We start from the raw sequence: 26,274 nt of genomic DNA, 5'->3' as shown, positions 1-26,274 counted from the left end.
CCTTCCCCCCACAGGCTTACGGCCAGACGCCGGTGTCCGCGCTGCCGGGCTGTGCCCATCACTGCATGCGCCCTGTGGCTGCACCACTTGTCAGTGATATTTTCAGCTGCACCTAACAAAAGAAGTCGATGACGTTAATTTTCCTTGTAGCGGTGCCGATGATGCACAGCTGATGCCCTGGCACAGCTTGAGCCCCTTTCCCAGGCCCGGGAGAGGGTCTGAGGATGGGTTCCCACAGGTTGGAGCAGGAGAGAAGAAAGGGAAGGACGGAAGCTGCCCTGGCTGTGCTCCCATGATGCCCTGGGGCTCCTGTGCCCTTAGCCACACTCCCAGAATGCCCTGGGGCAGGCCTACTTACCCACACGCCTATCATCCCCTGAGGCAGGAAGCTGCTTTGGCTGCACCCCTGTGATTTAGCCGCATTCCCGTGATGCCCCGAGACAGGAGGCCCCCTTGCCTGCCCTCCCATGAAGCCCTGCGGCAAGAGCCCCCAAGCCACACCCCCACTTTGGCCGCACTCCCATGCTGCCCCGCGGCCGAGTCCAGGCCGCCAGAACACGGAAGCGGCTTCGCGCCCGGACCCCACCCGCCGGAGGACACAGCCAATCGGCGGCCGCCGGCTCCCGGCGGGCGGTGACAGGCAGCGGCGTGGGCCACTGGAATAAGGAGGCGGTGCGGGCCGTGCGGGGTGAGCTCAGCTGGTGGCTGCTGCCGCGATGGTGAGTGAGTCTGGCCGGGCGGGGGGCAGTAGGGTCCCGGGCGTGCCCTTTGACCCCCGACCCCCGACCCCGCAGACCACGGCGCTGACGCAGGGGCTGGAACGGATCCCGGAGCAGCTCGGATACCTCGTGCTGTGCGACGGCGCCGTGCTGGCCGTGAGCTCGCGCGCCGGGGCTGGGGGTGCCGGGGACAGGAGCAGGGGCGGGGGGTACTAGGGCGTGAGGGGGTTGGGGGCTCCCGCGTGGCCGGGTCCCCCCTGACCCTGTGCCCCGCAGTCGTCGGGGGAGCTGGAGAACGACGAGGCGGCGGCGGCGGCGGTGGCAGAGCTGGTGGGCACGGCCTGCGGCCTGCGGCTGCAGCGCAGCCACGACCCCCCCTTCAAACGCCTCTCGGGTGAGTGAGTCTTGCTGCTGGCAGGCGCTCCCGTGTCCCCCGAGCCGGCAGGGCTGCCCTGGCGCCGACATGTCCCCCGTCCTGCCCCGCAGTGGTGTTTGGCGAGCACAGCTTCCTGGTCACCGTCTCCGGACAGAAAATCTTCGTGCTGAAGCGGCAGAACCACGGCCGGGACCCGGTGCCCGTCTGACTGATGCCCGTGGCCTGGGCCCACACACTTGGGGGCTGGGGGGCGGGGGAAGGTCACTGGGGGTACTGGGAGTCATTGGTGATAATGGGTCACAACTGTAATGACTGCTAATTAAAGCATTTCCCCCGGATGCCCGGGCTCTGTGGCTCCTTCCCCTGTCCCAGGCTTTTAGCAGACCCTGGAGCGCTGCTCCCTGTATTTGCGCGGTGGGGCTGGGGTCTGGTCTCTTCCCAGCGTGCACTCGCTAGCCCCCCATCCCTCCCAGCACCTGCCGGGATTGGCCTGGGGCCACCTTCTCTCCCCCTGGGTGGGCCTGAACTACCCCCCTTCCCCCAATCCTCTGGGTGTAGCACAGAGTCAGGCCCAGGCTGAGGGGCACTGGCTGGGCTGGGGGGCAGGGGGCTGCGGGTTGGGAATGGGGGACACTGGCTGGGCTGGAAGGCGTTGTCAGTCCCACGGACCTGGCGCCCCATTGCTGAGTAGAGTGAGGGCCCAGAGGGACAGGCGGGTGAGTGGGAATCGGAGGGCTTGACAGGGGAGCAGGGGGTGGATGGCTGGGCCCAAGTCTGTTCCCTTGGGTCTCACTGCTGCAGCAGCGCGGTCAGGACTTGGGCAGGGTCTGAAGCAGGGCGGGGAGACACAACATGGCCCACTGGCCAGGTCTGGCTGCTGGGAGATTTTCTCTAGCCCACAGCGAGTCCATTGGCTTCGCTGCCCGAACGCAGGTGGTGCTGGCCGGGGCAAAGACCAGCTGCCCCCACTGGCTCCAAGTGCTGGGTGCCTTTGTTCGGAGCCGTCCTTGTGGGAAGGGTTTCGGTGCTCACTCATCCTTGTGCCAATGCAGGGACAAAGTAACTGGCTACCGCCCTTGTTGCCTGGGCACTTCCTCTTGCTCACGAGCCCATTACCAAATTTTCCCTTATTTTTGTCATGTGCTCATTCATGGGTTCTGCTCAGTCCCTTAGCTGTCCCTCTGACTCCTCTTTGGGCTTCTGCTCTCTCCTGCCCGTCTGCTTTCTCCCAGGCCAGTTGAGACCTCCCCTTGGTTTCTCACATAAAGCACTGGTGCCCCAAGCCTGCCACCTGCCTACAAGCCTGGCATGAACCTGAGTCGGTCTCAGCTCCGTGCCTGGCATGGTGTGGAGGGTGTGGCCCAGCCGCTTCCAGCCCTGGCTTTTTTGTGCTTCAAACCAGCCCTTTCTCATCAGGCGTCTTCCCTGATGGCTGCCAGAGCTGTTGCTACAGCCATCTCTCCATTGCCAGGGACCTGCGTACTCAGCGCCTTCCATACACCCACATTTCACATTGACCGTAACGGGTCCTGATGCAGTTGGCAGGGGTGGGGGCTGGGTAGAACAGTGCTCCTGGTGCAGGGCTTCTGCCAGGGCAGCTCTCCGCAGCACCTGTTTGCCTCCAGGGCCAGCAAGAAAAGGCTGTGGCAGCAATATGGGTAGTAGAGTCCTGCCCATGAGAGAGGAGTGAAGTGTACCTTCAGGGCTGGGGTGGGCAGGGGCTGTGGGCTCAGAGTGAGGGGCTCCCTTGCCTGTGCTGGGGTTCTGGTGACTCCTGTTCAGGCCCTGCACAGCCATCAGTGGGGACCTGGGGCATCTGGGTGCTCCATGGGATGAGTGGGGCCAGGGTGGTTTGTGCAGGAAATTGGGTGAGGGGGACGGGCTAGTGGCCAGAATGGGGGGAGGATGGCCTGGGTGTCTGGGTTTTTGGGGTGGAGGGGGTGAGAGCAGGGGGACATTCTCCTCTTGGGGGACAGGGCACCAATAACATCCCCTGGTGCCTGCCCCAGAGCTGGGTGCAGCCCAGTCCTGGGAGAGGACCCTGCTGTGCTTTGGGAGGTGGTGAGATGGAGAAAGGAGAACAGAGCAGGGTCTGGGAGGTGGGGACAGAAGCCTGAATGCCTGGGTTCTCCTTTCTCTGGGGGGGGCGGGGACTGCAGCACCCTGATCTCACCCATGCAGCAGGAGGTACCTGGGCAGTGCAGGCTGGAGGTGCCGGGGCAGGACGAGTCCAGGGAGATGCTGCAGGGGGACACCCAGTGCCTAAATGTCCCTGGTGAGTTTGGGGTTTGGGGAGGAAGGCGGATGGGGACTGGGGGCCTGGATGCCTGGGTTCTCTCCTGTCTCTGGGGGGTGAGCGCAGTGGGGCTGGGAGCCCGGATGCCTCGGTTCTCTGGCCAGGTCTGCATGAGGAGTGCTCATCCTGCGTCTTTCTCTCACAGAGACCAGAGCTGATTCCAAGAATGGGGAAGTGAGGCTTCAACACAGAAGAAACATTTCCATGTATTCATTGGTAAGCCTGGGGCTGGGGACTGGCCTGGGCCAATGCTGTTGCTGGGACCAACCCCACAGGGTCCTGACTGGAGGGTCTTGCCCCCCTGCTCAGGGTCAGGGATTTTCCCCCTGCTCAGCCTGGCCCAGCCTGGGGTGTTCCCCTCCCTCTGCAGTGGGGGGCATGGCCTGGGCCTGGGCTCTCTGCAGTAGGACATAGCGTCTGCGGCCCCCCTGCTGTCCCTGGGACAGGGGCAAGGCCTAGGGGTGCTGGCCACTGTGGAAAGGGCTGGAGGGTGGGAGTGTCTGGGCTGCACGGGGCTGATCTTGCTGCCTCAGGCAGGGGCTGGGCTGGATGTACCTCTGGGGTCTCTTCTAGTTCCCGGCTTGAGGCTTTGGGGTGGGGAGCCCAGGTGTCTGTGAGAGGGGGTGTTTTTACTGCACTTGCTGCCTCTTCTGACATCTGCTTCCTCTGCAAGCTTGCATTGCAGTGCTGGCTTACTGGTGCCATCTCCAGTAGTACAGCTGCATGAGACACCTGCAGCAGAATGACACCCTGGTGTCGTCCTCCGGTCCATCTAAGCAATGGGGGCTCTGGGGTCTCCTGCCCCATGGGAGCTGCTCTAGTGTTTTTCTGGGTCAAAAAGGAGTGGAAAGGAAGAGGTGGTGTTTCCTGGGGGGCCTTGAGTCCTGGGCTGAGCACCACTGTGGTGGGTCTAGGTGTAGTAGCAATTAGAAGCAGCCAGAGGCTACTCTGGGCTTTACTTGTTCCTTTCTCTTATGGATCTGCCCTGGTGCCATGTGCCCGGGGCGTTGCTAGGGAAGAACAGTTTTCCAGAAATAGTGTGGGGGTTAGGGACTGTCTGGAAGCAATGTGGGCAGCTGCTCCAGTCTCACTCCATCAGTGCTGACTGGCAGGGCACCATCCAAACCCCATGCACAAAGCAGTCATCAGCACAGTGCTGCCTGTTCCCTGGGGCCGCCTCTGCGGGAGGTGGTAGGGAGCACTGAAGGCACTGGCATCTGCCCCTGCTAGTGCTGACCCCATCACTCCCACAGGCTTCCAATCCTACTGGCATTTCTACACGGGGGTGTTGGACCCCGGTCTGATGTGCACAATTTCACTGCCATGGGCTACGTGGATGACCAGCAAATTCTCCACTATAACAGCGAGATGTAGACATGGGAGCTGTGCGGGGACTAGGTGCAGGGAGCTGTTAGCCTGGACTTCTGGGATGAAGAAAGTAGGGCCTTGCGGGGCTGGCAGGGGAGATTTCAAATGAACCTGGGCACTCTGTGGGAGTGCTACAAGCAGACCAGGGGTGAGTGTGAACAGGCAGGTGTGAGCAGGAGGCTATGGAGAACCCTGGCACTGAGGGCAACTGACAAGGGTGTGTGGGAGGCACCTGCCCATCAGCAGCACAGGATGGGGAGCTGGGAGGGCATCACATTGCCTTGTGTCTGGTCTGTGTGTCCCTGCAGCCAGTTCCTCCCTGCCATCGCTTTGGGCAGGGGCAGGAGTCCTGGGATGGGCTAGGAGGGCGGTGAAGGGCCTGCTGTTCCCTAGCAAAGCTGTTTTGGGCCTCACAGCAGGGCAGGGAGGGGTATGGAGGGCAGGAAGAGACAAGGTGATGGGAGGGGCTGTTGCCGGATGCAGAGAAATGGACCAGAGGAGAAAGTGGGGGTGGGAAGGGAGGGAGACAGAGAATAAAGTGGGAGTTGAGGATCCTGGGGGAAGGACCAGATGGATGCCCAGGCATGTGAGGGCAGCAGCGGGCAGTGACTGGGGTCTTATGCATCATGCAAGGGGAGTTGTGGGGTGCAGGGACCAAGCCCCATCACCCCCGGGTACAGGCAGGGGTTGGGCTGAACAGGGACCAGCCCTGGGGGCACCTCTGGGGCTGCAGAGTCGGGTCCTTGCTCTGGTCAGCTGCAGCAGCCAGTGCTCAGATGCTGCTCCTGGGTCTTGCTGCCACAGAGGGAGTTCTCAGCGCCTTGCTGCTCCCGCACGGAGGAGCACCATTTGGCTTTCCACCCTGGGCTTGGCCAGGCTGGTCTCACCTGCCCCTTGCTCCCCTGACCTTCCCTTTTCTCTTTCGGGGGCTGTCCCCACCCTCCTCCCCAGCCCTGGGCTCCAACATTCCCAGGGTGCATGGGGGCCATAGTTTGTCCCCTCAGAGGTCTGGGCCCCTCCAGCCCCTGAGAGGGGTTGTGAGCTGCACAGGCTGGTGCCTCCCTCTACACGGCCCAAAAGCTCCCTTGGAGCGATGCTTGCAGGCATTGAGGCAGCTATTCTGTCTCAAAGCAAAACTTGCCCACAAATGCAGCCGGAGCAGACCCAGCTCCATGTGGGTTTTTTGAGTGGTTCCAAAGTGGAAAAGTTTGAGATTTGTTGACTCTTCTGGGAGTGGCGTGGTATGAAGCAAAAAGGGAAATCAGTGAGCATTCAGCTTGTAAGTAGGGAGCTCGCAGAACATGGAGAACAGAAGAAGCAATTGAACATTCCCAGGGAGTGCTCAACTTTTACACCATTGGGATTCGAAACTCCAGTTCTCCTATGCTTTGTGCGTGATTGAAAAGGGAGAAGTATATATCTCATTGAAGCATTTGAAGTAGCCTAAAAGCTACTTGCAACTTTGCATTATTTTGCCTCTTGTACTTGTCCTGCCAAGAGAACATAAAACCCAAGGGTAGCTCAGGTCCCTCTTACACATGCCCTAAGTCCAGGTTTCACTGTTGTCAGGTACTAATAATGTACCTCTTCTTTCTTTTTTCAGAATGGCAAAGAGACTGTTGAGTTTGGACTTTTTCTGCTCAAAGAAGGCTGAGACTCCAGCCCCGAGCACAGGCAGTGCAGTTCTAAATTACGGTACCAGAAGCAGCCACAGTGAGAGTGACCCTTTAGATTGGGACGTATGCACAAACACTCATAGAGATGTTAGTACAGCTTCCAGCAGCAGAGACCCTTGCTTTGGGCCAGATGCAGCTTTGTAATATATTGAGAAAGGGCTGCATCAGCCCATAATTGTATTCCAGGCACTCCGTCTGGCAAAATAAGAAAATTCAGAAAAGAATGGTACAACGATCACAAATGGCTTGAATACAGTGTCCATCAGGACACAGCTTATTGTTTCTGCAGCTGAGTATTTTGGCAGTTCCCAAACTGGTGAACAAGCATCACAACTTGACAGTCAGAGGAAAAAAACAGAGGATGAAAACTGAGCACACATACCAAGTGCATCACAGACTGTGTTGTTTTGTGCTCGCTGAGGCATACCATTTGAGGGAGCCGATTCCGCAAATCATGAAAACTTGTGGGAATTAATGAAACTGCATAGTGAAGACGACAAAGTGATTCAGTGGCTTATGATTAACCGAGAGAAGTTGTTCACCTACCTACACAGCTCCTGTCAAAATGAAATACTTGAGATTATGGTTTCACAAGTCCAGAATTCAACAGTAAAAGAAGCAAAGGAAGCTGGAGTGTTTGCAATCATTGCAGATGAACCAGTGGATCTCTCCAGGGATGAACAAGTCATTCTCACACTGTGATACGTAAACCAGTCCTCTGAAGTATAAGAACAATTTATTGGCTTCTGTAGGATCCTGCAGACAGATGGTGCTTTGCTTGCCACGCTGACTGCTTTGTCAGATTTGGGACTTGATATATTGGGTTGTGCTATGATGGAGTTGCAAGCATGAGAGGACCCTATAAAGGTGTGGCTGCATGGATACCTAGTGATAATCCTTTAGCTTATTACGTTCACTGCTATGCTCATATATTAAATCTGTGCATAATGGATGTGGTTTCTTGCATTCCCTCTGTCCAGAATGCCTTCGCGTGTCCCCACAAACTATGAACTTTCATTGAAGGAAGCACGAGAAGACCTGCTATCTTTGGAAAAATAGTCTTAGAAAGAAGCCAATAAGATGCCGCTCCTTTTTTCAGATGGACCAGGAACTCTTAAACTGCTCAGTGACACGTGATGGGATTGTCAAGTCAAGGCTATCAAAGCTCTTTTAGAAAATTTTGATGAAGTAATTGAAGCTCCGGGTGAGATCAAACACGGGGGTTCAAAACCTAGAGTTAAAGCTTGTGCACTTTGGTGCCTGCAAGACTTCAACTTCCTGTACTGCATGCTGCTTATGAGTAGAGTGCTTATACAAACCAGCCACCTACCGAAACCTTTTCAATCAAAAGACTTTACATTTCATAGAGCAACAGTGATGGCTAAATCCACAGTGTCTGTACTTCAAGGACTGAGAAGTGAGGAGTTCACATCCCAAGTATTCAACAACCCTTATGAACTTTGCCAGAAAAATGGGCATCCTGGACCTTGTGTCCCTCCATAAAAGGGTTGTTCCCCGAACAGTGGGAGGAGGGGAAACGTCCTCCTTTGAGAAACCAGAGGACTATTACAGGACAGAAATACTATACAGAGCTTTGGACACCTTTATTAGTGACACGGAAGATGGCTTTGCTGGGTATGACCTAAACATTTTCAAATCCCTGGAAGATGTTTTCTCTTTTGAAACCCCATCAGAGGAAAGCATAGGCACCACTTCCAAAACCTACAAGAGTACTCAAGAGGATTTGTGGTCTGAGATCAATGTGTTTTCCAAACTGTTTGAAATTCATGGCAGCGCTGGCACAAGTTGTGAAGTGGAGCGCCCCCAGCTTGAAAGAAGAGTGAAGTTATTTAATGAAATGTCACTGCGTGATACCCTTCCAAATCTGGGAAACCTCTTTGCACTTTGCTAGTGCCGTAGTAACTGGATAGTTAGGTAAAGAGAAGCTTTTCTTCATTGTGGCAGCTGAAAGTGCCTGAGGACTACGATGACATGTTTATATTTCTAACCTGGGAATACTACAGATTGAAAAACAAACTATCAACATACCTGAAGTCATTGCACAGTTTGCCAGCAGAAAGGACCAGTGTCTACAATTCTTTTAACAAGGTAAGTAACAGGGCTGACTCCTTAAGTATGGGAAGTGTAAGGTGGGGGGGCAGGAACTGTGGCAGGAATGCTAGGTGTCCTGTCAAGTGAAGACACAGCAGGCAGTTGCATGGCAGCCTGTACATGCTTTGGCTGCTCATCAGGTTAGTGGAACCAACCAGTCAAAGAAAGGAGGTCTCAACAGAGCTTCCCAGGGCACAAAGCTAAGTACATGCTCTTTATTTGGTTTGGTTTGAATTTGATTTGTGAGTGTGACTCTACAAGCATAGCCAGGATCCTGTGGTCCAGCTGCCTGGAGGGCCAGGGTTCCTGTTAGTGGACCCATGGCCCTTCCCTAAGAGCAACAGCAAAGTGGTCATGGAGAGCCAGGGAACAACTCTGTTCCTCTGGCCTGACACACAAATCTTTGCACACAAGTCACCTAAGATGACTTATGTGAATGCTTTGAGATGTTACTGTTACTTGGTTTATTGTCACAGAAGTATAGGAGTGGATGTGGGGCTTTTGTCCCAGCCCCGGTTCTGCCCACAAATTGTGCCCCCCAGACTCAGGAGGCATCAGTCGCCTGCAAGTGCTTTACGGAGCAGCGCATGGTGAGTATGAAGCCCCCTCCTCTCTCTTCCCCCTACCCAGTGCTGTGTGGCTTTTGCACAGAGCAGGCCTGTGGGCAGATGGCCTCCCCGCAGCTGCTGGGTGGTGCCAGGGAGGCTGGGCAGAGCCCTGGGTCTCAGTCCTGTCTGGGGAGTCACAAGGGCACCCATCACCCCGGCATCTGCGTGTTCTTGCTGTCAGGGGCTGGTGTGAGGTACCAGGGGCATTGGACTAAGGGGGAACTGGTCCCTACACTCAGGGAGCTCTAATCCTCTTCTGTCTTTGTCAGCCTGGAAAGCCCCAGTGAGCCAAGCCCCAGAGCATGAAGCCCTGGTGAGTTAATCCTTGGAGAACAAAACTTTGGAGGCTGAAGCCTTGCAGAGCTCCGGTAAGCTTCAGTGTGATGGCTTGACCCAGAGGAGGACGGCTAGGGCCTGGGGCAGTGGGTAAAAGGGGCACTGTGGCCTGACCCCAGGAAGCTGCCTCAGGGCAGGGCAGTCTTCCTGTGGGGGTCTCAGTTCCTTTGGATTTGAGGGTTGAAGAACCAGGCTAGGGAGGGACAGTTGTCATGCTGGCACTGTCTGTACCCTCCATGACCAGGTGGCAGCATTGGCCCGGCCAGGAGCTTGGTGGTTCCTGTGGGTGGGAGGCTGCTGTTAGCATGTGGTTCCCTGGCCTGTGGGGGCTACCTCACCCCTCCACCATTTCCCATGGGTTGGGGCAGGGCTGTTTCCTGGGCTGGGGTCAGGTCTTGCCCTGCCTCTTGTACAGCTGGCAACTCTGGCTGCATGTGGGGCCACAGGGCTCCTGGCACTGTCACCCCCTCGGTGCAAGCCCTGGGGCGCAGGGGTAGGGGGTTAGCCCAGGGGTGCAGATCCATGGCCAGCACGTGGAAGCCAGTGCCTGGTCCCTGTGGCTGCAGGGCAGGTTCAATGCAAAAAGCTTCTGATCTCACTGCCAACAGCTCCCATCTCCCTGGCTCTCCTGTGCCCTGGGGTGCCGAGAGGGCCAAGTGCCAGGAGAGCTGCATGGCTGGGTCTGCTCTTGGGTGAGAGGGGCAGAAGAGAGGTGTCTGTCACCACCCCTCTCCCCTCACCCAGGCAGCCTGGGCTTCTCGGGAGACACAGGCCCGGAGAGGCTACAGCATGGGCACTGCTGGGAGCAGAGCTGGCACAGCGCAGGGCACCCGGCAGTGGGAGGTGTGTTGGGGAGGAGATGCCCCTTCCTTTGGTGCAGGGAGTGACCCCAGGTGGAGCCAAGCGCCAAGTTGGTGCCTGCCGGGTGCTGCTATCCCTCTGGCTGCTACATCTCCTGTGTCTCGTTCCTATAGTTTAACGGATCCAGTGGAGCCTGTGCAGCCTTCAGAGGGGCCACGGAGGAGAGGGAACAGCACAAAGAAACGCACTACTGCCCATTCACACCTTCACATCAGCCCTGGTTTAGCCTGAGTGCACACTTATTTTGCCCTTCCAGGTGCCTTGATTTTTATCACTTTGATTTTACCCGAACAGTTACGGGGAAGGAGGTGGGATTTGGGTGCTGCTTGTTGCAGGTTTAGGCCAGAATTTCTTTTTTATTAAAAGAACAGGTAGAGGTGAGATGCCCTTGGCGATGATTCTTACCAGGCAGACGGGCAGTGCCTGGGTCATGCTCAAGGGCAGCGGTGCTCAACCTTTTGACCAGCTGAATGTTTGGGGCCAGCTGCAGCTGTACGGGGCTCTGGGGCCGGGCCCCAGCCCTGCCTGCCCTGCACGTGCTGGGGTCGAGTCCGGGGGTGGCTGTGCACCTGTCCTGTCCCCCTGCATGCCAGGGTTCAGATGCTGCTCCCCTGCTGGCACTCTGTGGGCTCTGGGAAGTGTCATGGGCTGGATGCCCTGGCACCGTGGGCCAGAGGTCACTTTCCTTGACCTGGAGCATCTCTGTTGAATTTTTGCAGGGCTGTTCAGTGTGTGCTGTTGCTTTGTGTTGGTTCAGCTTGCCCAGTGCGCCGTGCCTGCTCCCTGCAGCCTGGGGAGACCCCAGGACGGCCATGGGCACAGGACATATAAAAGCCTGACATAAAGCAGCTTGTGATTTAGCTGGGTGCCGGGTGCCTGGACAGCCCCATTCATGGGCACTGGCAGAGGAGGCCAAATGCTCTGATCAAAGCAGCATCTATGGCCAAAGGACAATGCAGACCTTTTTTTCCCTTTTTGTCCCCCTTTTTTCTTGAAGTTGGGGAGGTGGGGCCAAGTGAGGAGAGTTTAAGAGTGTAAGAACTTTTTCTATAGAATTAAAATGAAGTGTACATTTTGTGTCTATGTTTGCTTACAACTCGAGAAATGGCTAATGCTATTGACTCTACAACTTCCAAAATCCCTGAATACCACCTGAAGAAAATCATAGGCAGGTTATTTTTCACTTGACCCTTTTTGGGGCTTTAACCTGCTGGTACCCCTCCATTCTGGATGCAGTGAATTCAGTTGTCATTATTATATCAATGCTCACCTTTTTTTTTTGCTCCACATTTAAATATCAAATGTTAAATACATTGGGCACTGTTCTTTTAAAAATAAACAATAGTTTTTACCTAAGTGTTGTTCTGAGTTGTTTGAAAATAAATACATACTGCAATTACAGAAATAATGACCTAGCGAAGAACGGCTACTTCAGCTGCTTAGAGAATAAACATGCACTGAGGGTTGGGCTCAGGCATGTGTGCTGTTGGGGTTTCTCTCTACCCCGCCCCGAGGCAGAGGTCTCGGGGGTGGGGCTGGATAGGGATTGGGGTGCTGGAGTCCCCTGCTTTCTGCCATCCCCATCCCACCGTGTCCCCTTGGCGATGCCTGTTCTGAGTCTGCTCCTGGCTGTGGCCCTCCTGCATCCTGTGCCTGGCCAGGGAACTTCCCTTGGGTCAGGGAGGGCCAGGACGGCACCTGTCTGTGGGCAGTGGGTCTGCGCGGGGACATGACCCTCGCACTGCCATGGGGTCCCTGCCAACCACCCCCCCCAGCCCTGAGCAGCCCCTGTGTTGGGAACAGAGAGCTAGGCCCAGAGAACAAGTCATGTTCTGGCACAAAACCCCTGGCACAGCCCAGCCCTGGCTCCCAGACACCCCCTGTGCGTCCCCTGGGCAGCCCCTACATGCAGGTAACTACAGGGCTCACAGTAGTGGGACCAGAGCAGAGCCTGAGTCCTCCCTGCTCCCAGCTGCCTCCTCTCTTGGCACCTTCCCTCCACACCTCCTGGGACAGATTCCTGGTCTCTGCTAGGCTACAGCTCCGCTGAGCTGCAGGGGCCTACTTTCTTGGGCATGGGGTCACTCCCAAGCTGCCCCTGCCCAAGGGGGCTGTAAGGCCTAGGTGCTATGAACACCGCCCTCCATTACTGTGGTGTAGTCGGCCTCTGCACCATCGCCATGGGGTGGGCAGTCACTTGCACCGTGTGGCCCCACTCAGCACCACTGTGGGGACCTGGGGGGAGAGCAGAGACTGCCAGAATGAGCTGGGGCCCCCACTCCAAGCCTGAGGGTGACTCCAGCCCCTTGCCATGGCTTCACTCTCTATGTGCAGCGTGTGCACTCGCAGACCAGGAACTGGGTCTTGTAGACACGCACACCCCTGCTGTCCTCAGGTTCCCCGTTCTGGCTGCTTCCCTCACTGTGGCGCAATCCACCCCCCGTGCCTGGATCCCAGGCATGTACTTTCTCCAGCTCCCTTGTCCCAGTCTGAGCTGCCCACATCTTGCCCCTTCTGGGGCCAGGGCTGGGGCCATGAGCAGCACACCTGCCAGAGGGGCAGGCAGGGCCCACTCCAGGTCCCAGTGCTCTGAAGCAGCACGTGTGGGTAGGGCCCAGTGCAGCGCCACGCCATACCACCACTGCCTTGGTGCCAAAGCTGCACAGTGTCCAGAGGCTACAGCCTCGCGGGCACCTGCACAGAACCAGCCATGGAGTCCTGAATGGCCTGGCCTGGTAGGGAAGGATGAATCCCACACACTACCCTTGCGCTGCATAAAGAAAGTCCTTGTTCTTGTTTCCTGTCCCCTCCTCACGGCAGCGGGTGCCTCTGGTCCTGGTGTCTTGGACAGGAGGAGCAACAGCCTCCGCTCCAGTGATCTTTGCCCTTCTTGGGGCTCAGAAACCCCAGAGCTGCAGGGTCACATCCAGCCCGGGCCCTGTGTGAGCCTGCCCAAGCAATACCATGTCCGAGCAGAGTGACCCTCTCCCCAACACCACCTGGGCAGTGCCACAACCCCGGCCGCAGGGAGCAGGGACTGGGGCCAGGGGGGTTGTTCTGTGCCCCAGACCCCCGGCTCAGGTGGGCCCCACAGAAGGTGCCAATGCAACCTGCTGCTTCTGGGCAGGACCTGGCTGGGGGGATGGGGAGTGCCTGGACCGCAGACACCTGGAGCCCCTGACCTGCCCAGCCCGCGGTCCCCCTGCACCCCTGGGGTCCTTGCCAGTGCCCGGGACCCGCCAGCGGTGTTTGGCCTGTAGGGGTGGGGTCAGGGGTCGCTGCAGGTGGAGAATGGGACCAATGAAGTGATGAGAAGCCCAAGCCACTCCCATGAGCCTCTGGGGCAGGAAGTTGCCCTGGCCCTGCTCCTGCTCCCATGATGCCCTCCCCCCCGCAACATGAAGCCAGGCCCGGACCGCTTCTCCGTTCTTTATTCCCAACAAATAAATAAATAGCGCAGGGCCTACGGGGGACAGATGTAAAGTGCGGTGGGAAAAAGGGGGGCAGGGATGGGAGCCCTCTCCCTTGGTGGCGGGTGTGGGCAGCTATCCCAGGGGCATCTGGGAAGGAGGTGGCAGCTTTGGCAGTAGGGAAGGGGCTAAGCAACATGGGTGTAAACAGCAACAGGGCCCTGATCGGGGGGGCCAGGACCCCCCCAATCCAGGGGGCATGTGGGGCAGGGATTCCTCCCCCATTGGGGGGGCAGGGACCCCCAGGCCCAGCCGGGGGGTCTATGCTCGGGCCCAATTCTGGCCTGCAGCCCTGGGCCGTGCGCCCACATGGGGGTGGGGGCCGGGGCTCAGCCCTCATGTAACCGGCTCAACAACTAGCACCTTGCACTCGCGCTTGGCGATCTTGTCCAGCGACAGCACGGCTTTGTCAGGGGGCAGGTAGAGCGGGCGCCCCACGGGCGAGCCTACAGGCGGCGTGATAGCACGGCGCTCCATGACACTGCCTGACCTGGAGAAAGAGGGGGGTTAGTCACACTCCTGCGTCCCCTTCCTTGCCATCACCCCCCTGCGGCCTCCCCACTGTCCCCCACCCTCAGCCTCAGTTCCCCATGCCCTTCCCATAATCCCCTCCTGGATCCCCCAGTACCAGGGATGCTCACAGTCCCCACCCCCACACTCCAAGGACACAGCTGATGCTGTGATTGGCAAGTGGAAGGGGAGAAGCCAGGCTGGCCCCACCTCCCTCAGACCCTGCCCCCTCCATCAGGACTCCACCCCTTACCCCCACTGCTCCCCCCCAGCCTCATAGATTCTGATTGGCAGGGGGTAGGAGGAGCCAGGCTCTGCCCGAGTAGGATTGGCAGGCAGGACGGGAGGGGCCAGGCTGAGCCCCCCCCCCATAACTCCACCCCTGAGTCCTGTAGATCCTGTGATTGGCTAATAGAGGTGGGAGTGACTAGGTTGGGCTCCCCCCATGCAAAACTACCCCACTCCCTAAAGGCAGGGATTGGCAGAATGGGTGCAGCTAGCCCCAGGCCCTGCCCCCACCTAAGGCCTCACCCCTGGTACCTCATGAGGTGGGTGCGGGAGGGCTGCTGGTGGGAGAAGGACTGAGACCGGCCCAGCCCTGCCTGGTGCCGCTCCACCAGGTCCCGCACAGCCGGGCTGCTGGGGCTGCTCTTGCGCGACACAGGCCGGGCCTCAGGTGGTGGGTGCGAGACGCTGGCCGTGAACTGCAGCTTCAGCTTCATGTGCTGCGACAGCTGCGGGGTGCAGGGGGGTGAGGACCCAGGCGTCCAGGGCCACAGCACTCCCTGCTCTCACCCCCATCCCTGTCCCCACAGAGCCCAGGCGTCCAGGCACCTCGAAGAGGCCAGAGCGCAGGGCCTGGAAGGCGACGCGCACGGTGAGGGCGCTGCCCTTGCGTGAGTGGCCGAGGCGGGCAAGCGGCGTGTGGCAGACAAGCGAGTCCAGCGCGGCCTGCGCTGCCCGGCGCCCTGGTCCTGATCCTAGGCCGGGCGCTGATCCGGGCGGTGCCTTCCCTGCACCTTGCCGGGGAGAAGCAGGAGAGGAGGGTCAAGGTAGGTGGGAGCCCTCTCCCCATTTACCCCGCCCCTTCCTTTGGCTCCACCCCCACCTGCAGCTGCACCCTCAGGGGTCCAGACGAGTCGCACGGCCAGGAAGTCCTGCAGGTCATTGAGCAGTGTGTAGGTGACTGTAAAGCGTTGCCGTGGCAACACGGGCGACTCCACCGCCGCTGTCATGACGAAGCGTGGCCGCTCCAACCGGATGCTCGGCAACCTGTGCCAGGGGGACTGCGGGGTCATGGGGAGGTCACGGAGGGGTCACTGGGAGGTCATAGAGGGGTCACTGGGAGGTTGCAGTGGTCACGTGGGGTCACTCACCGGTAGTGCGTGTAGATGCTGCTGGTGAAGGGTAGCTTTGGCGTCGACCACTGCACCACCGCCACTAGTGGCACCTCCAGGCCCTGGGGGCGGGGCCAGGCCTGATGGACAGCTCCCAGGCCCTGCCCCCAGGCCTGTAAAGCATCCCTGGAGCCCTACCCCCCAGCTAGGAGAATCCAATGTGTAGTCCCACCCCCAAGACTGAGTGACAGCTGTATAGCCCCACCCTGATATATCTTTCCCCATGGTAATGAATGACAGCTTAGTAGCCCCGCCCCCTCTGAATGACAGCCGTATGGGCTCACCTCCAAGCTATGAGTGACAGCTCAATAGCTCTACCCCCAATTGTGAATAGCAGCCACACAGCCCCACCCCAGATCATGAGTGACAGCTCAGTAACTCCACCCATGCTATTAGTGGTAGTCCCATGGCCCCCCCACCAAACTGGCAGCCTCATAGCCCCACCCCAAGCCTGGCCCACCTCTTTGGCATCAGGCGGAGGCTGCTGGGGTGCGTGCAGCTGGAAGAGGAAGCTCTGCTCCTCCAGGGCCCGCAGTGCGCAGGGGGGGGCAGCACCGGCCCCCGGTACCCGGCAGAAGGCCCCAACTGGCACCTCCCCGGAGTGGTGGCTGCCGGGGAAGACTTAGGTGAGCCCCGCGGCCCCCCAGGCCCCCATGATCCTGGAGGGGGTCAGAGACATGGGGAAGGGCACCTCACAGCCCCCCCAGATAGCTCAACGCCCCCCCCCCCAGGGCCCGACCAGACGTTGTCGACGAGCAGCACGGAGCCATCGGGCATCACGGGCAAGTAGCTGGCGTTGAAGTTGGGCAAAATTCGCACATCCCTCACTGAGATCTCCTCCAGCGACGACCGGTTCAGTACTGGGGGGTAGGGGGGTGGGGATGAGGGGCAGCCACCGACCCTCACCCCTCCCCATGCTCTCCTGTGGCCAGGGCACTGTTGGTGCCTTCCACTTTAAGGGCTGGAGCAGGCAGCAGCCAGGTACTTCAGTACAGTGGCCATTTGGAGACCCAGGATATAAAGGGCGAAACAGCAGCTTGCTGCTGGCAGAGCTGAGCCTCAGGTGATAGGAACAGCTTGGTGATAGGAGCAGGAGCTTTTTGGGGTGTTTTGTAGGCTCCTGGTCCTGGGGATGGTGGCCTGGTGGGGCTCCTAGTGGTGCGGGAGCCCCCACGAAATGCCAGGCAGCTTACCTCCCTGGTGGAAGGCAGGTCAGGGAGCAATAACCCCAGCCCCCACAGCTGGGTGGGTAACCCTGTAGTAGGGCCCGAGAAGACAGACCCATGAGAGTGTGGGCTAGTTGCTCAGAGACCTGATTTGAGGCACTGGTGACTGGTCAGTGTTAGGGCTGGACCCAAAGGGTCAAAAGGGCTGGGAGCCCCCCTGTGATGGATGCCCAGACCCGGGGTCCTCAGGCTCTGATGGGCCTTGAAGATGAGGCCAGGGCCTGTGTGGCCAAAGGTCCCGGGGGGCCACACTGAGGGTGGAGGGAAGAGGGCGGGGAGTGAGGCAGCCCAGAATGAGGGCGGAGTAGGCTGCCTGACTAAGAGGAATCTAGTTAGGGTCCAGGCTGGAGGGTTATGGGCCCCAAAGATGTTAAGAGCTTGGATACCATCTCTGAGGCATGGGCTGTGGTGTAGGGGATGTTTCAGAGCTGCAGATAGCGCCACCTGGCACTGGGGCAGGAAACGGGAACCCTCCCGCCTGGGTAACATCTTAATTGTTTTCCATCAAGACATAGCACGCAAGAGACGGAGGCGCTGAGCTCAGAAACAGCTGGCCGCCCACCTTCTAACCAGCGCCAGGAAGGCCCCACTGTTACACCCCCCATGACCAAGTGCGGGTCCCCTGGCCCCCGCCTCACCCTTGAGCACGGTGAGGTACTTCCCAGAAACGCTGAGCTGCCGACACTTCACCACGGGTGGGGGCAGCACGGTCAGCATGGTGCTCACTGCAGGTCAGAGAGCAAAGCCTGAGCAGGCTGCAGGTCAGGAGTGAGGGGCACCAAGAGGGCACCACAGAGCACAAGCGGGGAAGGGGCACAATAGGGACCATAGAGGTACCTGGGGGGGGGCACCGGGGACCTACCCTGGGCCTTGAAGGCCCCCTGCTCCTGACGGAAGAGCTGGGCAGGCGCCCGTGTCTGCAGCAGGCTCAGGTACCCACAGTCCCGCACTTCGGGCTGCTCCCGGTCTCGTTTCCACACAGTCACCACGATCTGGGGGTGGTGAGGGTCACTATGTGGGCAGCCCCGGCCCCGCTTTGCTGGCACCCCTCACTCCCAACCTGCAGCCGGTGCCCACCCACAGCCCCCCAGCCCCGATGCCCCCCGTCCTCCGTCTCTCCTGCCCCCTCCCCCAGTGGCCTCCATCGCGGGTTCCCCTTACACCTGCTCACGGGTGCTCTCCCATACTGACCTTAGCCTTAACAGTGCCAGGGGGCAGCTTGTCCAGGGAGATGGTCAGCGGGAAGATGACCTCGTCGGTGGAGACGATGGGGTCCTCAATGGGCATCTGGGAGCAGGGGAGACGCAAGGTGGGGTCAGAGGCGCCAGTGCCCCTTACCCCCACCCTGCAGCCCCCCGGGCCCCTTGCCCACCCTGCAGCCCCACTTACCCCCGCACCCGGCCCGGCCGGTAGCCCCTGGCTGTGGGTGAGCAGTGCCCGGCAGTCCCGGAAGACCCCGGGAGGCGCCTCCCCCTCGTCCTCGGCCGGGGGTTCCCTGCCCCCCTCCTCCTCCTCCTCCTCACCCCCCGCCGCACCCCCCCCGCCGGGGCTGACGCTCGCAAGGGCGGCCAGCGAGGCGGCCAGCTCCCCCCAGGGGGGCCGGGGAGAGGGCCCGGCCCCGGCCCCCGGGCGGCAGCGCAGCACGAGCAGGAAGCGGACGGTTTCGCCCAGGTAGAGGTGGTTGCGGCGAGGCAGCGCCCGGTAGCGGCCCGGCTCCCCTGCCAGCAGCTCGCGGGCCGGGAAGGGCACGGCCGGGAAGTACATGAAGTACTCGCACTGGGCCTCCATCGCCGCGGCTGGGGCTTGGGGGATGCTCCCCGGTCACGTGGGGCGCGGGGCAGGGGCCGCCGCAGCCGGGCCGGGCCGGGCCGGGCCGAGGGGCAGGAGGCGAGGCGGAGCGCCGCGCGCATCGATGGGAGACAAGGTGACAGCAGGCAGCGCGGAAGACCGTGGAAACATAGATGGGCGTCGCGCTGCGCATGCGCACTGGGATATTGCTCTAGCAAACCTCTGGGCAGGGGGGACAATACTCGGGAGAAGGGGCATGGAGGCCCCCAACCCCCGCGTCACTCTGGGGCCGCTACCGCAGCCATCCGGAGCGCTGCATGGCTGTGTCGGAAATCGGCCACTTTCTTAAACTAAAGCTGGGGGAGACCCAGCGCGAATGTACAGCACAGAACGGGCTCCCAGTCGGACGAGGAGAATATCCATGAGCGGACATGAGTACACATGCGCACTTGCATATGGGCGCCGCATGGCGTTTCCTTATGAACGGGCAAATCAAGTACGCATGCGCATGGCGGTAACAGGTTCATCAGCTGAACACCAAATGTATCGATGCGACGTGGTAATTACGCAAGCCTAGTGGTCTAAGTTAAAATATATCAATTGCCGAGATTGTGGATTGGCGCATGCGTCCTGGCAGTCCAGGGACGCTGCCAAGTGTCGGAATCGTTGATGGGTTTCCTTGGCTACACTGTCAGTGACACAGGAAAACCGAAGCTAGTGAGTCACGAGTCTCAGTGCGCGTGCGCACCGTGAACAAGCTATAGTAACCGAGCGTCAGCACCATAGATACACGGCGCGAAGCGCGCATGCGAAACAGAAAGCGACGACAAGGCAGAGCACTGAAAGTATCGATGGGCAAGACCAAATGGACATGGCAAAGGGGGGCCAGACACCGTGCCTGGGTCACGCTGCGGGGCCCAAGAGCAAGAAGTCCTGCTGTGTGGAAGGGGCCGGGTCACGAGGCACCCCAGGGAACCGTCCTAGTGGTTGGGAGAGCCCAGTGCCAAGGGTGGACGGCTCCTTTGGGCGAGACCAACTCCGCCAGCCGCTGCCCGTGACCGGCATTCCCAGCGACCAATCGCCGGCTGTGACACCGCCTGGGTGGGTGGAGCTCGTCTGGACTCTGTACCTGACAAACAAGCCAAGGCACTAATCCCCGCCCAGAGGACACAGCTACCGGGTAGGGTATTCTGCATGACTGGCAGGCCTCGCAGCCCATCGCCTCTCAGGGGGCGTGACTCGCTGGCAGATTGACAGCCCCCGGGCCCAATCCGCGTGTGAGCAAGGCAGAGGGGTTCACTCTTCCCCAACACTCAGTGATTCCGCTCGGGGGGTGATATCGTTTTATTGCAAAAGTCTCTAAAAAAGTGGTTTTTCCGTTAAAAAATACATTATTTTCAAAGATATAAAAGTGGGCCGAGGCGGGTCTGCTCCCCCCCACCCCCATCAACACCTGGGGAATAAATAGGAGGCAAGGGCTGCGGGTGGGGGAGTGGCGCAAGGGGATGCGGGGTGGGGTTGGGAGCTCAGGGCACCGCAGGGCTGGAGGGACAGTGGTATGACCCTTGTGGACGACCCCACTTCCCGGGGCGGTACCCTGGAATTTCCCCCTTCATCACCCCCAGGCTGTACCAAGAGGGCCCTATGGCGCGAGCGACTGGGGGTGTCCCCCAGCACAGGGGTTCCCAGAGTGGGACTGTACCATATCCCTGGCCGAGGGGGGTGGTGTCCCTACTACCTGTAGTCTCCCGGGTGGGGCTGTACCACGAGTTTGGCAGTGGTGGGGGTGTGCCTGCTCCCGTCCCCACACCCTCGGCTGTACCATATATCTGTAGCATGGGGGTGTGCATGGCAGCGTTGGGGGCGGTGTCCCTGGGGTGGGGCTGCACCATGTGCTTGGCAGTGGGGGTGTCCCACTCCACTATGTGCTTGGCAGTGGGGGTGGTCCCTGCTACCTGGGGTACGAGGGTGGGCCTGTACCACATGCCTGGTGCATGGCGGGGGAGGGCTGCTACCTGGAGTCCTGGGGTGGGGCTGTACCATGTGCCTGGGAGGGGGGCGTTCCTGAGGGGTCCCACCTACGTGGGGTCACTGGTGCCGTTGCCCCTGAACTGCCGGCGGTCAAGCAGGTCCTTGTACTGCAGCTCCGGGGTGACCATGCGGCCACAGAGCCGACGCTCCGCGGGGCCCAGCCCAGCCCGCAGCTCGTAGCCCATGATCTCGGCCCGGCCCAGCTGGAAGGGGCGCAGCTGGGGGTCCCCAATGCGTGAGGCTGGCACTGGGCCCCCACCGGCAAGGCAGTGCTCAGCCAGCTCCTGGCGCCGGTCCCGTAGCCGGGCCACATCCCGCGCCATGCGCTCCTGCCCATAGGCCTCCACCCGGGCCCAGAAGCTGCGGTTGACGTGGGTGTAGAGCTGCCAGTCCAGCCTGTTCCAGGCCCGGAGCTGGGCGGCCAGGCCAGGGGCCATGGTGGGGCCCAGTGCCCGGCGCCCGTTGTGCGGGAAGACAGCCACATCATCCTCATCCCAGCACAGTGCCTCTCGCAGCAGCACCAGCGACTCGTCGAAGTGCTCGGTCAGCAGCACCAGCCCGAAGGTCTGGTCCAGCTGCGCCAGTGCCGCCTCCACGGCGGCGTCAGCCTCGGCCCTGGGCCCCGATGGCACCGGGAGTCCGAAGTCGAACCAGAGCAGGTTGTGGGCATAGTGGTTACTGCGGGCGGCCGGGTCGTAGTAGCGCTCCGGCGCAGCCGCGAAGCGTCCCAGGGTTCCAGCCTGGCGGAAGGCGGGCGCCACGGCCTGGTAGTAGGAGAAGGCAGAGGCCGCCAGTGCTGCTGGGTCGCGCACGATGGAGAAGTAGAAGCTGTCGGCCTGCATCACCTTCTGCACCTGTGGGGGGGTCAGCAGGGAGAGGTGAGGAGACACTTCCTCCCCAATTCCCGAGCCTTATTCCTTGCCCCAATACCCCGCCTCTGACCCCACCACGGACCTCAGGCAAGTTGAAGCGCATGTGGTGGCAGAGGATGTCATAGGGGGGCCCCCCTGGGTGGTGGCCCTTGATGCGCCGCTCCTGGAAGGGCAGGGGGTAGCCAAGCTGGTAGCGGTGGGGCAGGGCAAAGCGCAGGCCCCGCGCCTCCCCGAAGCGGTGCAGCAAGTTTACCACAGTGCTGCTGCCTGTCTTATGCGTCTTCAGGAAGACCAGGTGCTGCTGTGGCTTGCAGTCCCGGGGACGTGGCGAGGTATAGAGCTCGTCCCAGGACAAAGGTGGGGCATGTGGCTGCTGCTGCTCCAGGGGGACCCTGGGGGGAGGGGGAGGTGGTGAGACAGATGGAGAGGCAGACAGCCCCCCCAAAACTGGACACTGGTGGGGCCTTTCCCAGAACCCTGTGCACACACACAGAACCCAGGCGCCCTGGACACGCATGAAGGCGGGGTGGGGGGGATCTGACCTGTGGTGGAAGGGGCCCCCCAGCAGCTGCAGGGTGAAGCCGATGGTCATGCAGACAGCCAGGGCGACTCCGAGCACCCGGAGCCGGCAGCACCCGGGGGGCAGCCTCATCCTCCTGCTGGGCAGCGTCAGGGGGCAGGTCAGGGGAAGCCAGGTGTCAGGACTCCCAGCCCCGCCGTCACTCTGGCCCTCCAGCCCCCATGCCCCACCCAGAGAACCCAGGCATCCGGGCTCCCATGATCCTAACTGCCCCCCCCAGCTTTGCTGGTGCCCCTCACTCTTGGCCCACAGCCCGTTGCCTTCCTCAGCCCTGCCAGTTCCCCTCACTCCCGACCCGCATCCCCCTGTCCCACCAGCCCTGTCAGTGCCCCTTACTTCCAACCCACAGCCCCTTGCCCTTCACAACCTTTACCTCCTGCTTCCCATGGTCTCCTCTGTCCCCAACTCTGTCCCTCTATGTCCTGCCCCCACCCCGGCCTCTCCCTTCTGAGCACACACGGCCTAGCCCCAGCTCTGAGCCATAAAACGAAGGCATGTGGGAGGTTCGGGGCAAGGGGGAGGGCGGAGGGGGCAAAGCCCCCCCCACCTCCTTCAGCTTCCCACCCCGGAAAGATGAGGCATCTGAATGGGATGTGACCACTTCCCAGCCCCTCCCAGGTGGGACAGACAGACCGACCGACCGACTGCAGTGACGCACCCGGCCCAGGCCTCTCCACTGCAGTAGCCAGGTGCCACTCACTCCTGATCCACAGCCCCTGCCCCGGCTGGCCTTGCCCCCAGCCCACAGCCCCCAGCCCTGCCGGTGCCCCTCACTCCTGACCCACAGCCCCCTGCCCCCCAGCCATCCTGGTGCCTCTCACTTCCAACTTGCAGCCTCCTGCCTTTCCCTGCCCAGCCAGTGTCCCTCACTCCCGACCCACAGCCCCCTGCCCTGCTAGCCCTGCACCCCCCATTCTCCAGGACCTTGGGGGCACCAGGGGATGTGTGTTGGAGGGGCTGCAAGCTCTCTTCTGCCCCCTGCCTCACCAAGGTGGTCCCCCCCACCCGACCCACAGCCCTTTGCCCCCCTCCCCACCAGTGCTTCCCCACTTCCAACCCACAGCCCCGTCAATGCCCCTCACTGCTAATCTACATCCTCTCTACCCCCTGCCCCCTCAGCTCGTTCCCCTCACTCAGGACCTACAGACCCCTGCCCCCCAGCCCTGCTGGTGCTCCACACTCCCGACCCGCAGCCCCTGCCCCCACCGCAGCCCTGCCGGTGCCCCTCACTCCTGACCTGTGGGGCCGGGCTGGTCACGTATGGCCGGGGCAGGGAGTTTGGTGCTGGGGGGCCCAATCTGGCACTCACCCGTGGGCTGGGGCCGGGGCCGGGGCCGGGGCCAGGGCCGGGGGGGTCATGGCGCTGCCTGCATCCCGGCAGGTCCTGTCTCACTCACTCCGGCCTGGCCCGTGTGGGAAGTTTTCTGCGCCGCCTTTGTCTCCTCCCCGCCCCCCCTCCCCCCTCCCGGGGCTGGCCTGCCCCCCCTGCACCCCCAGCTGGTCCCCGCCCCCCCCGCTGGAGCTGTCAATCATTTTTGCACTGGATGGGTGGGATTTCAGCCCCCAGCCTCCAGCACATCCTTGCCCATGCCTGTCCTTGCCCACAGCCCACACACACACAGAGCAGACACACCCAAGGGTGCTGTGAACACACATGTCCACATGTGTGACATGTTGGTGCATAGCGCTGGCTGCACAGAGCGTGCTACACATGTGCATGTGCCACTGAGGCCCACACTGCTGTAGCACGCGTGCCCGGGCCCCACTGCCCCTGTATGCACGCACACACACACGTGCACACACACACGTGCACACACACACACACGTTCTGTGACTCACTCTCTCCCATGCACACATGTGCTGCACAGATCTGCTCTGCGCATGCACATGCACACAAATGCTCTGCACAGCCATGCACACACGTATGTTCTGGGACCAAGTCTCTCCCCTGCACATGTGAACTACACAGATCCACTCTACACACAAGCACACGCAGCAACACGCTCGGCACACACACAGGTCCCAGCAGGGACTTGGCCACACTCCCAGGCCCGGGTCAGTGCCCGCAGCTGCTGTCGCTGGATATGCGCGGCCCCCAGGGACCTACCAGCTGCAGCCGGCGCTGACTCAGGCCTGACCTGACCCCGCACTGGCTGTGGGTAAGCGGGGCCGGGAGGCCTGTCTGGAACTGGGGTCTGAGGAGGGGGCTCAGTGTGGGTCTCCTCTGGCCCAGCGTCTGCTGTGCAAGGCAGAAGGTGTTGCCTGGCACATACCTGAGATGCTGCCCATGGCCCCAGGGGCACAGTTCTGGCTCCGCTCTAACCTGGGGATTTCCACTGTCCCTGCAGTGCCCCTGGACTGGGCAGAGAGGCAGCTGGCTCTGGTGGGGAGTCCAGGGGATGCAGGAGTAGGGAAAGGCAACTGGCTCTCGGGGCATCAGGACTGGGTAGAATAGGCCCTGGGATGTGTCTGGCTCTGGGATGGGTACTGGGGGGCTGGGTAGCACAGGGCCCCTTGCTCCATGCTGGAATACAGTTGCCTGGGGTAGGGGTGGGTGTTAATTGCCCTCTGACTTTTCTTTCCTTTAATCCACTCTGGGATTAGGCACAGGGGTCTGGTGGGGCAGGGGCTTTGTAGAGCTGCAGCCCCCCCACAACTTAAATTTGTCAGCCCAACATGAAGGTGGGGGGCCGGGACAGGGGTGCTGGGACCCTGGTCATCCCCAGGGCCCCGGAGCCAGGGTTGGGGTGGGCAGACAGACACAAAGGGACAGACTGGTGTGCAGACAGACAGAGAAATGACGAGCTGCACAGACGCCAGGCAGATGAATCCACAGAGATAAACAGACAAGTAAAGGTGCAGAGGGATAGGCAGATAGACACATCCATGGAAGGACAGGCACATGGTGGCCCCTGACCCCCCCAAACTCCCTGCTCCCCGCCTTTCTGAACCTGCCTAGAACGCAGGCATCTGGGTGCTGGTGCAGGGTGGGGGCTGTGGGTTGGGGAAGTGGGGGTGGGGGTTGTGGGGGACAGGGGATGCCCCCCAGCCATGAGAGAACCCAGGTGTACTGCCCACCCCTATCTCGGGGAGCCCTGCTGACTCTGAGCCCAGTCCCTGCCGGGCACCAACGGCTGACACCCCCCAGGGACAGACTTAACAGAGGAAGCCAGACGACCTGCCTGGGCGTGCAGCACAGGACTCAGGAAGCACCGGGGGATGGACGCAGCCTCCCCCCCACCAGGGACAGCAGGACAGGGTGGGAGGTTCTGCATCCAGACTCCTTTTTCTGTTCCTTCTGCAATAAAATGGTTCATTTACTGAAGCCCCTGGCCCCGGCCTCAGTTCCTGGGGCAGGGGGCTGGGGACATTATGGGCAAAGCCCCTCCGCTGGCAATGGGTGCAGCTGCTGCTGGGGTTACCAGGGGGCCCAGCGCTGAAATGCGGCTGCTTCTGGGGTGTTACATACTAGAGCAGGTCAGGGGGAGGGGAATGCAGCCACCTCTGAGGTGGGATGTACGAGGGTGGGTCCCGGCTAAAGGAAAGCTAGCCACTTCTGCAAGCTGGTTCCTGGGGGGGTGGGAGGCAGTCACCTCTGGGGTGGGAAATGCAAGGGCTGGTCCCTTGGTGAAGGTTATGAAGCCACCTCTGGGGTGGGATGCACCAAGGTTGATCCCTGGGGGAGATAAACCCACCTCTGGGGTGGGATGTACCATGGCTGGGCCCTGATGCAGGATGCAGTGATCTCTGGGGTGTGTCATATTAAGACTGGTCTCTGTGGGGGTATGCGTCCAGCTCTGGGGTGGGACGTACCAGGGCTGGTACTTGAGGAGGGATTCAGACACCTCGGCAGTGGTGGGGGGGGGGAGGTACAGTACTCGGGATGGGGCGTACCAAAGCTCGTCCTTGGGGGGGATGCAGCCACCTTTGGTATTGGATGTACCTGGGCTGGTCCCATGGGGGTGGAGATACAGTCACCTCTGGGGTGGGACATACCAGGGACCGGTTGTGGGGTAGTGCAGCCACCTCTGGGGTGGTATGTAATGGG

The 26,274-nt window shown here is 60.7% G+C and overlaps 3 protein-coding genes across 6 annotated transcripts; 1 reads left to right on the top strand and 2 right to left on the bottom strand.

Annotated features, from left to right (window-relative positions):
• The first annotated feature begins 547 nt into the window (after nucleotides 1-547).
• On the top strand, nucleotides 548-11,708 carry LAMTOR4 (late endosomal/lysosomal adaptor, MAPK and MTOR activator 4). The gene is made up of 9 exons (XM_090055861.1): nucleotides 548-719; nucleotides 795-875; nucleotides 996-1,113; nucleotides 1,206-3,370; nucleotides 3,537-3,607; nucleotides 6,363-8,544; nucleotides 9,024-9,137; nucleotides 9,425-9,523; nucleotides 10,466-11,708. Exons 1-4 carry the CDS (start codon nucleotides 717-719, stop codon nucleotides 1,301-1,303), a joined length of 300 nt encoding a protein of 99 aa, XP_089911987.1. The 5' UTR covers nucleotides 548-716; the 3' UTR covers nucleotides 1,304-3,370; nucleotides 3,537-3,607; nucleotides 6,363-8,544; nucleotides 9,024-9,137; nucleotides 9,425-9,523; nucleotides 10,466-11,708.
• A 2,059-nt stretch (nucleotides 11,709-13,767) lies between these two features.
• TRAPPC14 (trafficking protein particle complex subunit 14) lies at nucleotides 13,768-18,896 on the bottom strand. Of its 3 annotated transcripts, none has more exons than XM_090055650.1 (11): nucleotides 18,345-18,896; nucleotides 18,147-18,242; nucleotides 17,818-17,947; nucleotides 17,594-17,680; nucleotides 16,469-16,589; nucleotides 16,190-16,337; nucleotides 15,709-15,791; nucleotides 15,441-15,604; nucleotides 15,167-15,351; nucleotides 14,873-15,066; nucleotides 13,768-14,312 (listed from the first exon to the last, which is right to left on the bottom strand). In XM_090055650.1, the coding sequence occupies exons 1-11, from the start codon at nucleotides 18,741-18,743 to the stop codon at nucleotides 14,159-14,161; spliced, it is 1,761 nt and encodes a 586-aa protein (XP_089911776.1). In that variant the 5' UTR covers nucleotides 18,744-18,896; the 3' UTR covers nucleotides 13,768-14,158. The 3 variants fall into 3 exon arrangements, with proteins under 3 accessions (XP_089911776.1, XP_089911777.1, XP_089911778.1); XM_090055651.1 differs by having other exon boundaries at nucleotides 15,167-15,345; XM_090055652.1 differs by lacking the exon at nucleotides 17,594-17,680.
• Nucleotides 18,897-20,071: 1,175 nt separating this feature from the next.
• Nucleotides 20,072-23,665, bottom strand: GAL3ST4 (galactose-3-O-sulfotransferase 4). 2 transcript variants are annotated; one of them, XM_090055720.1, is made up of 4 exons: nucleotides 23,536-23,665; nucleotides 22,189-22,305; nucleotides 21,729-22,038; nucleotides 20,072-21,628 (listed from the first exon to the last, which is right to left on the bottom strand). In XM_090055720.1, the coding sequence occupies exons 1-4, from the start codon at nucleotides 23,583-23,585 to the stop codon at nucleotides 20,822-20,824; spliced, it is 1,284 nt and encodes a 427-aa protein (XP_089911846.1). In that variant the 5' UTR covers nucleotides 23,586-23,665; the 3' UTR covers nucleotides 20,072-20,821. The 2 variants fall into 2 exon arrangements, with proteins under 2 accessions (XP_089911846.1, XP_089911847.1); XM_090055721.1 differs by having other exon boundaries at nucleotides 22,189-22,302; nucleotides 23,536-23,635.
• Nucleotides 23,666-26,274: the final 2,609 nt, after the last annotated feature.

The sequence above is a fragment of the Crocodylus siamensis genome, chromosome 6 (genome assembly GCF_052110815.1).
Source record: "Crocodylus siamensis isolate JL-2025a chromosome 6, ASM5211081v1, whole genome shotgun sequence".
NCBI lineage: Eukaryota > Metazoa > Chordata > Crocodylia > Crocodylidae > Crocodylus > Crocodylus siamensis.
Note: the sequence above shows the minus strand (reverse complement) of the source record. Positions and strands in the feature narration are given on the sequence as shown.

Excerpts from the sequence above, each read along its gene's own strand:
- LAMTOR4 (XM_090055861.1), top strand. Across the intron at positions 876-995 it reads GCGACGGCGCCGTGCTGGCC|TCGTCGGGGGAGCTGGAGAA; the intron begins GTGAGCTCGCGC and ends TGTGCCCCGCAG. Across the intron at positions 1,114-1,205 it reads CCCCTTCAAACGCCTCTCGG|TGGTGTTTGGCGAGCACAGC; the intron begins GTGAGTGAGTCT and ends CCTGCCCCGCAG.
- TRAPPC14 (XM_090055650.1), bottom strand. The coding sequence starts at position 18,743 with ATGGAGGCCCAGTGCGAGTACTTCATGTACTTCCCGGCCGTGCCCTTC. Across the intron at positions 16,590-17,593 it reads GTACCTCACCGTGCTCAAGG|TACTGAACCGGTCGTCGCTG; the intron begins GTGAGGCGGGGG and ends CCTACCCCCCAG. Across the intron at positions 15,352-15,440 it reads CCCTGAGGGTGCAGCTGCAG|GTGCAGGGAAGGCACCGCCC; the intron begins GTGGGGGTGGAG and ends CTCCCCGGCAAG.
- GAL3ST4 (XM_090055720.1), bottom strand. The coding sequence starts at position 23,585 with ATGACCCCCCCGGCCCTGGCCCCGGCCCCGGCCCCGGCCCCAGCCCAC. Across the intron at positions 22,306-23,535 it reads GCCCCGGCCCCAGCCCACGG|CAGGAGGATGAGGCTGCCCC; the intron begins GTGAGTGCCAGA and ends GACGCTGCCCAG. Across the intron at positions 21,629-21,728 it reads TGCGCTTCAACTTGCCTGAG|GTGCAGAAGGTGATGCAGGC; the intron begins GTCCGTGGTGGG and ends ACCCCCCCACAG.